Raw genomic sequence first — 15,976 nt, 5'->3', positions numbered from 1 at the left:
ACTACAAGAAAATCAAAATGATGTAGATCTATGGAAAAACCGATGGTGGTCCACCGCCCCAGAACACATGGGATTTTGCTATTACAGATGTGTCAAACATTCATTTATTCACAGTTATATGAACTTGTACACATACAAAGGACATAAGTGTTAAATACTAAGGAGTAAAAAAGTGTCTTTTCTAATAATACTGGCAAAGGACAGTTCCCATTTCTCATTTTATGTCAGGTAGGTCTGAAAGGAGATACTGTCTACATTGTCAAGAACTCCAAAGCAAGAAATTACACAAACTGAACTTGTTCACTGTGTAATATTTCAAAACTACATGTACTTTAGCTGTGAAGCTACTGGCAGTTATGCAAGTCAGCATTTCCTATCATACAGAGACGTTCTGAATGGGAAGAAATGCCATAGGGCCTTGCAGATGTACACTCAAGACTTCAGAGAATTATAACAAGTACAATAAATTGCACAGAACAAAATCAGAATATCCTGAGTTGGAAGGGACCAACAAAGACCATTGAGTCCATCTCCTAAGCAGCCTTCATAGTCCTGCATAGATTTTCTCCATTAGAACTTTCTGTTTCTATATTTACAACTTGAATTTGACCAGAGACCTAGTTCTCCTACATTAATTCTACACCAACACCTCCATGAGAAATTCGTTTGCCTTATTAAAAATCTTGTTCTCTAAAAATTCATGTAGTGATTTAGAACAAAAACAGCATCTTTGCAGAAGACACTATTCTATAACTCAATCTTTTCTGAGCTAATTATCAAGTTTGACTATTGAAGCCTTGCTGCGTTTATGAGCTGCTGTCACACATCAGAAAAGGCTTTTATCTTTTATCTAGTTAGCAATTGTACTGTACTGTAATCAGTTAAATACATATAAATGTCAAGATCTTAAAAAGGAAAGGCCTTGGTCACACAGTCCTCAGGTACAGCAGATTCAATCTGTGGGAAAGGGCATCTAACTATTCTGTTTTTAGTATATTCTCACTCATGATTCCCATGCATTAATCTGACAGTTACTTTATGGGACATGAACAAAGTAAACCCTGCAGTACACTAGGCATGTGGTGCTTAGTTCATCCTGTTCGTCTACAATCACATGCTCCTCTAGCTTGCAGTAATAATGGGCCTTAAACCTCACAGACCACTGCAGAACTGGATTTCCCCCTCAGTTCAGGTACTCTTTGTAGAGTACTATGGATTTTTTCCACTGAGAAGAGAAATTGCCTTTCAATGCTATTCAGCAGGTCAATGGGGTGCTAGGAGACTGCTGCTCTTACCCAAGCGATGTTATGCTTCTTGCACACAGCAGTGCTTTGTGCGTGTGCACTAAGTTGAAGCCAAGAAACAAAGTTTGCACTCCTCAGGTTTTAGAGGTTTCTTCTTCAGCCTAGAACTGGTCTACCAGCAGGTCAGGCGTATGAGCTGGCTACCTGCTGTTTGGCAAGAGGAAGCCAGCTGACCTTCTGAAATCATTTCGGGAGTCTGAATGTAACGCGTCCGGCTTCAAAAGCAGATCAAGCCAAAACATGCTACATGCTGATGTACCAAGAGGTACCTTACAGCATTAGTAGGCTGTGCTTGAGCCAAGGAGACAAACATTTCCATAGCATTTCTGAAGAACAGAAAGTACAGCTCTCAAGGTACTTCACTGCCACCAACATGAAGCTGGTTAAGAGCCAGGGAAGCACTTAAATGCTGAGACACCAGAATTTGCCAGTATCTTGACTTTGGTACTTGGTATCAGCCACAAGCAACAGCAGGACTTCAAATTATCTCAAGCAAATAACTTGAACCTATCTTTCACAAATTAAAGCTCACAGCTTTCCTTTCAACTGGAAGAGATGACTAGATCTTAAGGAAAACTTCTGCAAGGCTCTCAGGAAGGAGACTTGTTACATTTATAGTCACATTCACAGAACGGCACTGAGCCTGAAATGGCAAAAACTTCTCTGAAGATGCTTATTTCTAGAGATTGCATGATCACTTTGCATACCTTCTCCCAATGGTCACAGTATGTCTTAGTGCCTAAAGCTGTATCAACAGTTGTGTATTGCTGCAATTCTCACTTGATCTAAGGCAGACTTGTAAGTTAGATATGGCTATTATGAGTTCACTTCAGTGCAGTAACAAAACAGACGACACCAGTTTGAAAACTGCTGCATTAAGGAATACAAGAAGTGGGTAGCAAAGCACAATTAACAACATATTAATAAGCCCTCCATTAGATTATTAAAACCTCGTGTTCTACAACAGCATAATCTAAATTGTGAACTACAGGTCACATGAACAATTCACAAAACATTCACACCAAGTTTTAAAAAAACATTGCTATGTTGTATTGCTATTTCATTTCATATCTGGATTCCTACATCAAAGTTCCCTCCTAAGTGCAATTTTGCCGCTAGTTCAAAATGGTGCACGCAGTTAGGCAAGCTGAAAACCCTTGCTTATTTATTATCACTGAAGTATCATCCTGTCTTACAGGAGTTAGAGACAGTTACTATAATAATAAAATATCTTTATAAACTTTATTTTTTTAGAAATAGCTTACTTGACTCAAGTTTTTCATAAGTGGAATTTCCTCAATAGTAGTGTGAAAATTGACTTACCTTCATTTGGTGAAGTTTTCAATTTTGTACAGATGCCCTGTACATCTCCATAGCATTCCTGTATTTTATGCAGTGCATCTGTAGCTCGAAGTTCCATAAGAGAACGGAGCTCTGCAAGAGTGACTCCAAAATCTCCATGATTAGCTTCTTTGACAGCATTTTTTACACCAGTATATGCAACCGAGTTGTTTGCCATATCACCCATGATGCTTGCAGTCTTTAGTGTACACAGTTTCCAGTAAGGAACAAGATTTCAATTTAAAATATTTCCAAAAGGAAAATAAATCCTTTGGGTATGAAGACAGTCAGGACAGCAGACACATCACCCAAGTAAGAGACCCCTTCTGGAGAGATATCGTTGAGGCCGTCCCATGGCGAGCTGTGCTCTCCAAGCCAAATGACAGGTACAATCTGGGGAAAGAACAAACACACCTTCAGTTACATAGCACATTGTAAGACAATCTTTTTTGTATTGAGATTACAGAACCTTTTTCTGCCCAACAACAAGTTCTTCGTATTTCCTATCATATTTTTAGTCCGTATTCAGCTGGCAAAGTGACAAGGCATAAAATGGATGTTTCCAGTCCCAAAATAACCTTGCATTATTATACTTTAGAACTTCTAAGAAGAGTTGTAGCCTTTAAGTCTTGAATTCTACTTGGTACATCCCTGTGGTTCATCATCAACAGGAAACCTTTATAAACACCTTGGAGTAAGTCAGTTACCAAGAAAATGGAGTTTGGAAAATCCACCATGGGCGCCACACGTGGTAAGAATATACTCAAATTAGAAATTCCAAATTATTTCCAACATACCAGGAAGCCTCGGAGTTCGAGATGAGCAAGCTTTTTGTGCATTCGCATGAACTCATTTCTGCAGTCCTCAAGGAAAACAGTTTCAACACAAAGCTAATCAGCGCAGGAACTACATTTGTAGTGTAACTAAGTATATTATATCAGACAGACCTAGGTCTTAGTACATTTTCACGTCCAAACAGTTTTAGCACCCCACTCCAGCCCATTTCATCAGCCAAAGCCTCCCACAGCATCTGCATTTTATTATTTGCATAGAGCAACGAATTGCACAACGAATTGCACCTCCTACAGAAGGGATATAGGAGACTAAGGTCAGCTCTTCCATCTGATTAAGAGAGCACTGTAGCTGAGAAATTAACCCCAACCCACAGGACTCTCAACCTGCACAGGCACTGTTTTTTTCCCCACTCGGCTGATGCTTCTTTCACATACACATGTATCCACTTAACAGAACAGTGAATGCACAAACTCTTCATGCCTATATAAAGATCTGCTGTGTGCAGAAAAGACAGGAGTCTGATCACATAGGTCAGCTTAATCAACATGGCAGGGTGAGCACAAGTAACCATATATTCACCTGTGAAACATTAAGGCTGCCAGCCTCAAATGAAAAAAATAACCTGGGCACTTCCAGCTCAACAAGACCACAAGGTGCCATATGTCCCTTTGCCACCCCCATCACGCCATAAGAAGCATTCAAATCTAGTGGAACTCATCTAGAAACTCTGGTATTGTTGTACTGAGTGCTTACCACCTCATGTAGTCATTGCCTAGCAAAGGCAAGCAGTTACCAGACTATATTGCTTTGCAAAGGTAGAGTCACATCGGAAAGAAAATAATTCTGACTATTGCCCTGCCAGGTCAGAGGACTGTTTGGCTCAACTACTGTGTTCATGTCTAGGTGTAAGCACCTGATTACCAGAAATTTAAGGTCAGTGTTGCAGCAGAGTCTCGGTTCTCTGCTCTGGAAACAATAGGCTACATCCGTAGCTGATCTACCACTTTGAGCACCCAGGCACAGCACTGCATTTGCACTGAAGACAGCCATTGATACTGAAAGATGCAGGAGTGACAGTGTCACTACTACAGCTGTTCTTCTAGTCCTATCACTGGAAAATCCTGAGAAAAGACCAGATATGGCTGCTTTCTGGAGAGAGATAAAAAGCATAAAGCAATCAATATTCATACGCATAAAACTTCCACATCCCAGAATACCAACAGGTTAAATAAATTAAAAATTTCAGTTCACACCTTGATAGCTTTCTCCATGTTGCATGAAAAAAAAAAAACTACTACAGTAGTTTAAGAGCCCATTTCAATGGTGTTAACCTGCATTCTAGGATGCACTGATTTGATTAACAAGTATTCTTCAGCTGACTCTAACAAGTTCTACTACAGTACCCTGTAAGTAAAGAAACTCATGTAAGCTCATGTATGAAAGAGTGCTCTTTAAAGCCACACCACATCTTTAACTAAAGGCCAAAAGCTAGATGCTGTTGGCCAACTGGGAGCCTAGGATTTATCAGTTGGCATCTGATCACAAGCTGTGACAGCATAATAAGAAGCAGATCAGGCAAATGAGTTTGTATAGCTATGGAGTAGATGCAGCAGCTGCTAATTGTGCAAGAATAGACCAAGCAGAATGCCCCACAACTAATTACAATCAAAATTAATTCAAATTTAATTAAAGCTGGCCAGCCTTAAGAAAAGCTCAGCTCAAGCCTCTCACAGTAGCTCTGCACTTTAGGCCCAAATACTCCCAAATCCAAGTACAGATATGAGGTTAGGAAAAGCTACAGCTGTAGTCATTGCTAACTTCCTACTGAAAAAACTTTGCAATGGAGTACTGATGAGCCATGCCAAGACTTGTTTCCATGCGTAGTCATCAGAAGAGCAATAATATCGCTTAATCAGTAGCTCATACTATGCTTCATACTCCACTCTATCATTTTTGTTACATCTAGATCCATTTTCACTACGACGTAATAATGTAGTGATTACATATTGCTAACAGGTTACACCTGAGAAGCCCTTTCGGTATTCTGAAGTACCTCAGCGATGTTCTAACATATCAACAGATCCGATCCTTAGGGTTCCCACACAGCTCCAAGAACTTACATTAATACTACAAGAACAGCGCAGTTCTGCAAATCAGTTTTAGTAACATTACAGACAACTCTGTATGACCCTGCTCAGAAGTAGCTCTGGAAAATTCAGAGGAACAGACTCTTTAAATCCTGAATGCTGAGCAAGACCAGTTCTCCAAATCATAAAACCTTTGTAAACATCAGTAACTGTTACACCAAATCGGATCAGAAAGAATCTGCTCCAGTAGCCCATTTTTACCAGGTATTTCAACAGACAATATAAAAGCACATGAGTACAGAATGGATGTGTATCTTAACCTAGTTTCTTTGCTGATTTCTACTGAAAAAATCTCACTACAAATGTCTTTAAGAAATATCCTTTATGAGGCTCGATGCCAAGCCTTGCAACATTCAATTGTTTCCTGTTACAGCAAGTTCCAACAGTCCACTGTAACAAGAAAGTGGCAATGCATAATGAAACTATAAACACTGAAACTCCAGTACCAAAAGAAAGTGTATTTCTTAAGCCACACAGGTCATCTAATAATATTTATCTTTCCCAGTATCAGATTATTTTGTTTTGATCAGTGTTCCAGTTCCAAATTCTTGCAACAGCCATTTGAGACCTTATTTGAGCAAGAGCTCCAAAGCATTATAGAGTTATAGCTCTGAAGCAATTCACCCTAAACTTCCAATCTGCTAATATGCCAAATTTTAAAATCAGGTAACAGTTATCAGAACTACCAGTCACTTGCAAGCCATTACTGAAGTTGCAGCTTATTTAAAGTTTAATTCAGCTGAAGGTATGTCACTGTCCAGCTGAAAGCTGTGCACCAGGTGGTAACGAGGGAGAAGTCAGTCTTCCATTCGGCACATCAACCTTGTCTCCTTATCACTTGGACTACCAGTAACTGTAGAGGTATTGTCTGTCACACTCAGATGACTAAAACTCCTGCACTTGAAGAGGCACCTGATGGAAAAAGTCGATACCGTTGTAGGCAGGATTCAGATACTCGTGCAAGTCTCTCTGAAAAGACTCCAGGGTTCTCCGACTGTAGCAGCTTCACTGATACGTAATGTCATTGTGGGTGCCTACCAGGAGTACAGCATCCTGAACTCCATACCCAAATCAATCTGATGTTGAATAACACCAGTATGCTTTGTTACGAGACGAAGACAATAATTCAAAAATCATTGAACCAAAGGTTTGATATTTTCACCAGTGCTGCAGGTTGCATCGCCTCGTGAGCCTCTGCAGTCGGATCAGAAAAGGCAAACTCAAAAGCCTGTGTGGGGAGATGTTTACCAAAGCATGATGAGCCCATAGCCTATAACTCTATCAGGTGCCACCAGAACACGGTGCGTTGACCAAGCAGTAGAAGAAGCTGTAATGTTCCGCGCAGTGTTTTAACACCCTAAATAGAAAACATGAAAATAGGAAAAAACAAAACAAAACAACTGCTATCGAGACAGCCCTGAAAGTTGAGCATGTTTCAGAAAGGGTCTCTACAAGTAGTCCTTGACAGGCAGAAGCAATACTAAACCCTGTATTTGGAAGCAAGCAATAATCCTTCTTCCACATTTGTTAAAATTAAAGCCACCTTGCAGTAATAGTTTGAAGTGGCAACACACAATGAAAATGTGAACAGCAGAAGTCCGATGTAGCATAATCACTATTGCCAGGACACACAGGACCTAAGACACCAATAAAGACCTACCCAAACCTTTCCAGTTATTTAATTCACATTTAATACTGGCTTCAAGGAGTAACCAATCTGCAGGAAACATTTTAATATGCATTAAGAAAATTAAATCTTAAAAACTCCAGCAAAATCTCAAGAGTCAAAGCTTCGACAATTACATATCCTGTGCTACTCAATTTATTTATTCATCTGCTTGAACACTATGCATTCAGACTTTAAGCATTAGCTGGTACTAGCATTTGACCTTCAACAACAGAGTAAAGCTGGTTGCTGTAATATAGGAAAAGGCTTGCAAAGTGATTATCTCAGGAAAGCCTTTGTTTAATCTAATTAGTTCAATGAAGACCGGACAGATCTACATACCAAGAGGCTGCAGTGATAAGAACTGTCCCCATATGTTTCAGTTGTTGTACCATTTTAATCTGTTTCTAATGTTTTATAAAAGTGCTTTCAAAACACTGAAAAAATATAATATGCCTTCACATACGTTAGGTTGAAATCCACAGTATTGGGTATGTTCCATAGCCTCAAGCTATTGCATGATTAGGGAGGGGAGGAAAAAGTTGTCCATAGTATTATTATACTGGAAAGTAATTGTAATAAATTGACCTGGAGAGCATGCTGAAAGTCTGAGGTCTTCTGCTCTGGAGGGTCAGTTTTCTGTTTTAAAGAGACAGACCCTTCCACCAGCTTGGAATACTACAGAAATTCATCACCTGCTTCACAGTAAATGCAAGCAACTGCGAATTAAATGAGAGTCTCATAAAGAATAGCAGGCAGTTACAGGTCACGATCCTGCAGGTTAAAACATGCGTAAGCGAACGTGTAGAGGAGTCAAGTCGCTTCGTGGCACGCTGCTGCTGTTCTGGCGTAGGCGTCTCAGAGCCTGGCTTCTGAAGGGGCAGCTGAAGGAAGATGGAAGAGCTAAGCGCGAGTGCACAGCCACAGGAGATGCTCAACAACACGGAGTTTTTAAACACATCACCTTCCAGCCCTACGTGTGCCTAGCAGCATTGTTCTGACAAGTTTTGTTTATTACAGCTCCTGTCTTCTAAGCAGTAAATTAATCAAGGGTTCTGAATTTTGCTGAGTTTTCTAAGAGAAATTTTATTTTGTTCTGAAGCTTAATCTCCTGGGAGGCAGATGTACTTAGCTGAAATAAAACTGGCTGCCATTCCAGACTCTGCAGTGGATGTAAACACTGGTATTTACGATTTACCTAAAGGACTACTGGTGACTACCGTGACCATGATCTCTGTAGCAGCCATTTCATCTAACATAGTTTGATTTGCTTTAAGACCCCAAACTAGTTCTTATTGAAATGACACCTAACAAATTAGGTCTTCAGTAGCCTGACGTAAATTCAGCAGGACAAATTAGCAATTTTCAGGCAAAGGACTCCCACATCTTTCCCTCCCTATTTCCAGGGCAGTAAGAGAAAGCTGTAACAGTCATAAAGGTGAGTCATTAGGCAACTAGTAATGGTGGATTTCAATCCCTTTACCATAAACATCGAGCTGCTGAGTTTTCCTTTGTATTAATGGTCATGCACAGCACAAACAACATGACCTTCTCCTACAAAGCAGCTCACTCTGCAGCCTCTGCAAGGAGCCCAGCAAGCAAGCGGACATGGTTTTATAACACCAGGCCAAACTGCACTGCCATGCCTCTTCCAAGCCCTGGCACTTCCACAGTCATGAAGCAAGTTGTCCCCAACTACAATGACAGCTGGATTAAGAAATGAGACTGGAAAGTACTGTATGGAGTAGTCTTAGCAGATGAGCTGTTTTATCAAAAGCCTAAACTAATCACTAGCTTTCTGAAGGTATTTTGACTTTAACAAGAAAACTACATAGAAGTAAGGAGAGACTGGTCAAACAAGCAGGCCTTTAGAAAAACATACAGACGTTTCCAAAGAACAACAGACTGAGACATACTGGGAAGCCCTAGAGAATAAAGTCAATGCCGTCATCAGCCTGTCAAATTACAGAAAGCATCCAGTGTTCCAGGTATTTAAAACACTAGGTGTTCCTATTTTCCTACTTCATGTTACGATGCTGAGTCATCCATGAGATGCCAAATACTTCTTTCCACACTGGTAACACTTCATGCCCCTAACACATTCAGAAGAGTTGAGTTTTTAACTACTCAATTGCTTTTTCTGGAAACAAAAATTATTCCAAATACGTCAAGGGGCCTCCTGCAGTCCACCACCCTGACCAACACTCAAAGGGCTTTTTCCCTGTTTGACCCACAGGACCTGAAGCATCCTTGTCAGTACTGTCTTCTAATGATCTCAGCTCCTTTTTGCTCTGCAGTGACATCAAACAAAAACAAAAAGGCTACATTTGACAGGAGTGTTTATAATGCCACGTAATTCCAAGTTAAGACTATAATCCCACATGAAATAAGTTTTAACCTCTAGATATGACTTTGTCCCATCAGGCATTATTTCTAGTGTGTTCAAGTACCTAAGATGCATTTACTGTGTGCGTCAGCTTCCTCAGATAACTTGAGATGAGCAGAGCTGCCAAAATTTGGACTAAGACAGCTGATGGCTGAAGGCAGACGTGGGATATCACAGGATTCCCATCTACTGGAGTTTAAAAATGAAATTGAAAAAAAATAAGTTTGCTTGCCTAATGCCCAATCTCGTACTTTAGGTCAGATCCATCAGGCCCTGAAATAGATGACTGAGGATTTAAAGTCTCTTAATCCTGCATAGTCCAGGCTAAAAATGTTTATTCAGGATAATTGTGCTGTCATCTAAGTTCTATTAACAGGTCTGTCATGTTAATAACTTAATATATAGCCCTAAAAGTCGGGGGGGGAGGGATAGCAGGGGGCCAGTAAAGTCATTCACTGACATATATACAGATTAATAGCCTCACGAACGACTTACTATACTTTTCTGGGTTTACCCAAACAGCACTGGCAAAAATTACAGCACAAGAAGCAGAACTTTTTCTATAAAAGAGAAGGTAACATATGACATTGTGCTAATTAAAATTATGCATCATTAGATTACAACAGAGCTTGCTCGCATTCCCAAACTACAAGACGCATTCCAGTCACAAAACCTGTCAGGCATGTGTTAAATGAGGCATATCCTGAGCCCATGACAGTGCTACACGCAGCCAAGTTTCAAGTAAAAGGAAAGTGAGACGGAAACTGTGCCAAACTTCATCCAACAGAGCTGGAACTGGAGTCCTGGATTTTAGTTACTTGTTGTATTTAAAGGTTAGCACATGTCTGTAGGAAACGCATCCAGCTGGTCCATTCTGACAATAATCATGACTCAGAGCAAAACAGGCTGTGAATTCCTCATAACAGTTATTCCCACAGGTATATTACTTTTCTTGAGCGATTATTATTTATTTTAACCCCCCACTCCGAGTCTGTTTTTTGCTGCCTAAACCTACTTCCAATACATTCTCAGCTAAACACACAATTCTGACGTTACCTCTATTTTTACTTCCACCTTCTATTTCCCACAACACTATACGTGCATACCACTATGACAGCTTTATTCCGTTTGAGCAATGATTTTCTTCCCTTCTCATAAGACAGTAAGCAGCAAAGGTGAAAATTTCTCTGCTCTGAAGCTGAAGTCATCTTGGAGGAGTTCCTAACACCAGAAATTATCATTCCTCATTTCAGAGCACGATGCCCCCATTTATATTAAAACATGGGCAAGTTAAATTGTATGTAGCATTTCAGCCAGAACAAGACGTTTCTCCTTTCACCTTGATATGCACACCCCTTTTCTTCTTCTAGAAGAATATTAAATCCACTTAAGTAGAGCTGTGGCTTTTTGATTGTAACCATACTTCCTGGTATGGTTACATACAAAGAGGGGCCAAAAGCCCTGAGCTACCCACCTGATTCCTTCTATGTTCAGGAAACCCAGAGTGAAATTTTAGATTAGTCCTAGGAGTACTGGGAAATATTTATACCTAATGAGATTAAACCTAATTACTCCCATAAAGTCACTCTGTGTATGACTGACTCCTTTCAATTAGGGCAGTACAATTAATTTGGAAAAGTCTGAAGACTTTTTTGCTACCTTGGACTAGCTTACTGCTGTGTAAAAACAGTAGAAATAAATATTCTTCTATATGATAATTGAACTGTAAGAACTATATAGAAACAGCCAGATTTATATAGCAAATGGCCATTCATAATCCTCAAAACCATCATTCTCCCACACCCCTCTTAAGTGATGGTTTGGAACTAAAAATATAAAAGCACAACCAAAACAAAAAGCCCAGCTCTGGTGACCTATCTCAATGAGCAGACACTAATGCCAAGTGGAATATTTGTTTTGTTCTCTTGCAGCCCACATTTAAGAAGCTTTCCTGTTGTCCTGTAACATGCCAGTTCAAGAGCTTTCATCTCGAGATTTTTCAAAAGCCTTTTGGAAATACACGAACAGTTCATCCTTACCCTTACTCTTAAAGCTTACTTTTTGAAAAATGCTAGGCTCCCCTGTATGCCATATTAATCCCTGCCTGCAAGAAATACACCAGAAAAACTGGCTGAAGAGTTGTGAGAAAACCCTTTTCAAAAGCTATTACATTTGCCGTCTCCTATTGCCAAGGAAACAAAGTTTGTTAATTCAAGGGTAGACCAGTTATGATTTTTATGTAGCTCTTCATGAATTACTGCACAAGTTTGCTGCTCCTGATGGAGGTGGGTCCTCCCCCTCCCCCTTTTTTTTTTCCTCCAACATTTGAATGTGAGAATCCACTTTATGGCTTTGCAGAAGTAACACTGTGGAATCTTTTGCGAACTTCATTATGGTTACACTGAGCATCCCTTTAGCTATTTGGATAAATTTTGAGAGCTTAGCTCATTAAGCCATTCTAGCAGGCTTTCCCCTTCTGGTACAGTTTAAGAAGTAGCTTCAATAAGTTAAGTCTCATTGCATTACCTGGTATGTTTTACCATTTAGTGACATTGCATACTGCTTTATCCTTAGGGCACTTCTCCAGTTTCAGAAATGCTCTTTTCTCACGACTATACTTTTTGGTCTTTCTAGAGCCTGACGGCTATTTAAAGGCTAAATTCTCATGCTGCCTGCGCTATCCTGCTCTTTCAGCTACTTTTAAACAACTCTCTCATTTATGCAGGGTTGGCTTCACCACCACTATCCCAGCCCCTCCATGCAATGAAGCGTTACTGCAATATAGCTATTGGTATGTGTCCACAGAACAATGATGAATTAAATGCCTTGTGGTCTCTAAGAGTTGTGTGACAATTACTGGTCCATCATTAAATATACGGACAGAATTACTTCGGCAGAGTTCATTTCTTCAACGTGGGCAGGGGGTATATAAACACTGTTGGTAAATAAGATGCACAAAGCTGCAATTCCCATCAGAGCAATTTACGAGGTCTAACAAGCCAAGTAGCAAGCTTGTCACCATCCTCAGATGACCAAAGGTACAACTGTGCTACAACACCGAGGGTAAGGCTTACACCCACAGAGACAGCTCTCCTTCTTTAGCACTAAAAGCTCTACCAACTTTCACCTTCTGTCCTTATTATTTCTACTATCCTTATCTTTTCACACAGGGAAAACCTACATTAGCTGGCAACACTATTAATGAGTAATAAACTATGCAAAATCCTGCCGCCACATTAATACAAGGCTTAGCACGGTAACTTCTTGTGTGCCTTTTTACTCCTCTTTCACTGTGACTCAGCCTTGTTTTGGTCCTGCACTAAATCCATCTGCCAGGGGACACCCAGCACTTCAAGCAGTTTTGGCACCTTGTCCTTTACCACTCTTGACTTCTCTCCACTCTAGCGCCACCACTTTCATGATCTTTAAGATTTACTTATTTTATATTTTTATTTTTTCCAGCAACAGGATCATCTCCTCTGGATCCGAAGAGGGAAAAAAAAAAAGATCCAAAAAAAGCACCATGCATGTTCCCAAGCCTCCATCATCACACTAACTTACTGTAGGCATATATTACAGTCCTTTTCAGTCTAAATTTGGGATACTTGCAGCCTGCAGAAAGCAGCTATCCAAAAAGCATTTTTTCCACAGCAACAAAACAAAGCCAAAAATATTTAAAGTTTCTACTACTAGCCAAACAAGTTACCACAACAGATTCCTCAGAAGTTTTTCCAGCAGACGATTTATTTGTAGAAGTCATAAAGGCCACGTAGATACACTAACCTTAAGGGATGGACATACGAATCAGCTACTACTACTGGGAGCAGCTCCTTCATAGAATTATTATGTTGCTGCCACCTTTAAGATAACATTTATCTCCATTAAAGAAAGGTTGGTTTTGCCTCTGCTATTTGAGACAAAGTGACATGCCACTAAACAAATCATATGATACATCACTTTGCCACCAAGGCCAGACACCGCTTGAAGTTCATAGCTACTGTCAAACAGCAGCTCATATAGATTAGTAAATAAGAGCAGGCATTCAGATGAGGAAGTGAACTGGTGCCTGCTTAGCTCCAGTACAATGTTTACAATGCTTCAAGCAGGGAAAGGCCATGCCTTGAAACGCTTCTGGACAACCAGTGGGGCCTCTTCAATGCTGAGGACTGGACATTTGCTTCCCTCAGTCCCATCTCAACTGAAGCTTAAAGCCTTTGGAAAGAGGGCCGAGAGGCAGCAGTCTCAGTGCCTACAGCATATCTGCCATCGATGCCCACACCGAAGCACCAGTCTCACGCTAAGGCAGCTCTGAACCTGCAGCAGTAATTCCTAGGTGGTAGTTCAGTACAGGTAGTTATAGCTCTCAACGAAAAAGGACATCTGAATCGGGAGCCTAGCATGATTAGCTCAGCTGCAGCTTACCCTAAGGGCCAAGAGCCTACTCATCTATAAAGGCTACAGATCATCACTGACTCAGCTGCGTCAGACCTGTTCTGTTCCTTCTACATACAGCTACTTCCCATGAGAGTTTAGTTTGCAGTGGTGCACAGTAATGTTCTGCAACGTTTGCAGTCAGATTATTTCCAGCAGTAGCATAAGAGTGTATCTGAAGAAAGGGAATTGGGAAGGACAGTATCAGTCCTCCAAGTGCTTTACTTCTAGCAACCTGCAAAAGTTTACATGTTAGACTAACTCCAGCTGGCCACTGATGAAGGCACAAATGCTTCCAAGAACCACATCTGTATGCCCAGCTCTCAGATTCCAGTGAACTTCCTTGGAAAGCCACCGCAATTCCCAGCCTGACCGCAGCACACCTCAGCTCACCATGAGTTTCTTTTCCCATACAATAAGCTGTGGCACACAGACCAGCTCTGAAAAGCCAGAAGCTAAATTACATTTTTATCTAACCCTCGCAGCTCCTAAGCTTCCCTTACTGCAGCACACAGGTGTGTAGAAGCTGAGAACCTCCTCCAGTCTGCAGTGAGACCCAGGGAAATGACTTTCCCCACAGAGGGAAATGATTGAGGAGGGCATCAAAGTATCACAAAACAAGAATGATACAGCACCATAACACAGCAGTTGTAACATGAGTTGCCATAAGCTCCTGCCCTTAGGGACTTGGTACTTCCAGAGTTAATTTTGGCAAATGCATGTTAAGTCTTCCCACTGCCGCCCGGTGCTCCACTACATTTCCCAACCAGCCTCCTGTGTTCCTGCCTTCCTCCCAGGACACCACTGGCTTCTCAGCACCTTCAAAAGCCTCTAACTTGAAGGACAGAGGGCAGTGTCTCCATTTGCAAGGGAGAAAATAGGTTGCTAGGAAGCAGTCATGCTAAGACCGTTTTTCCAAAAAAATAAATTACTTCAGTCCATTAAGAGCGACTTTTTTTTTTTTTTTTGGAAATAGAGTTAAAGAAAGCACAAGAAGTGGCCATGTCTGAAAACCTAATTAAGAATCATTCTAGAAGCGTTTCCAAAAAACAACCTGAGGTAGACAAGATTTTGAAAAAGAATTGCGCAAGTATGAAGTCTGCTAGCCTTCACAGGACATTTCAAATTGAAGTTCACTGTAGGCAGGCGAGCAAACACTGCTCAGAAAGAACTGAAACTTCTTACTGAGGAGCCCCACATGTTACCAACCATGTGCCTCATTTTGAAGTTATACTATGACTTAGCTCATTTAAGTTATGTGCACATTCAGGTCTGTACACTGTGTCAAGCAGGTTTGAAACCTAACTTCTACCATGGTATCTATGTTTAGTTTAATTCCTAGCTTCACTCTACTTCCAATATTTTAAAATACTGCTGTTTCCTTCTTTTCTGAAGCAAAGGAGTACTTAAAAACAGGCCTCTGTTTATACCAACAGGATCATGAATATCCTTCGTGTTTAGCATTCACAGCTTTAGCAGCACAACCTATAAACAATGCTTCCAGCTCACCTTCGGAACAAACCTGTTTACACTGAATGCTTAAGTGCACTTCTGTACCTTGCACCTGTAGACTCATACCAGCAGCAAACATGCAGGTCTTTCTCTAGCCTATCTAATAGCAAACCATTCTCAGTGTGCTACAGAGTTACTCCTGCTACAGGAGGCAGTTTTGCATGTGTATCCATTCCTACTGGAATCCTTCCCTCTCAGCAAAGCAGCATGAAATTATTTGGTGGTTTGGGGTTTTTTAATGGTGTTTTTTTGTTTTTTTTTTGAGGGGGGGAGCAAGGGTGGAAAAATATCTAATTTTACTGCTGTTTGTACACAGTTCAGAGCAGTTATCCAAGTAAAGGAATTGGGCAATGTTCTCAAACACTATACAGCCAGAGAACAGACTCAAACTAAA

The 15,976-nt window shown here is 40.6% G+C and overlaps 1 protein-coding gene across 9 annotated transcripts in view; it reads right to left on the bottom strand.

Moving 5' to 3' along the window:
• ATP2B1 (ATPase plasma membrane Ca2+ transporting 1) overlaps positions 1-15,976 on the bottom strand; it is a 63,492-nt gene that overhangs the window by 32,050 nt on the left and 15,466 nt on the right. For all 9 annotated transcript variants that reach the window (XM_080581486.1, XM_080581491.1, XM_080581492.1 and 6 more), the window contains exon 2: positions 2,628-3,038. In XM_080581486.1, the coding sequence (XP_080437612.1) occupies positions 2,628-2,832 (205 nt within the window). In that variant the 5' untranslated portion in view covers positions 2,833-3,038. The remainder of the gene's footprint in view (positions 1-2,627; positions 3,039-15,976) is intronic.

The sequence above is a fragment of the Anser brachyrhynchus genome, assembly GCF_964034855.1.
Source record: "Anser brachyrhynchus genome assembly, chromosome: 1".
NCBI classification, from domain to species: domain Eukaryota; kingdom Metazoa; phylum Chordata; class Aves; order Anseriformes; family Anatidae; genus Anser; species Anser brachyrhynchus.
Note: the sequence above shows the minus strand (reverse complement) of the source record. Positions and strands in the feature narration are given on the sequence as shown.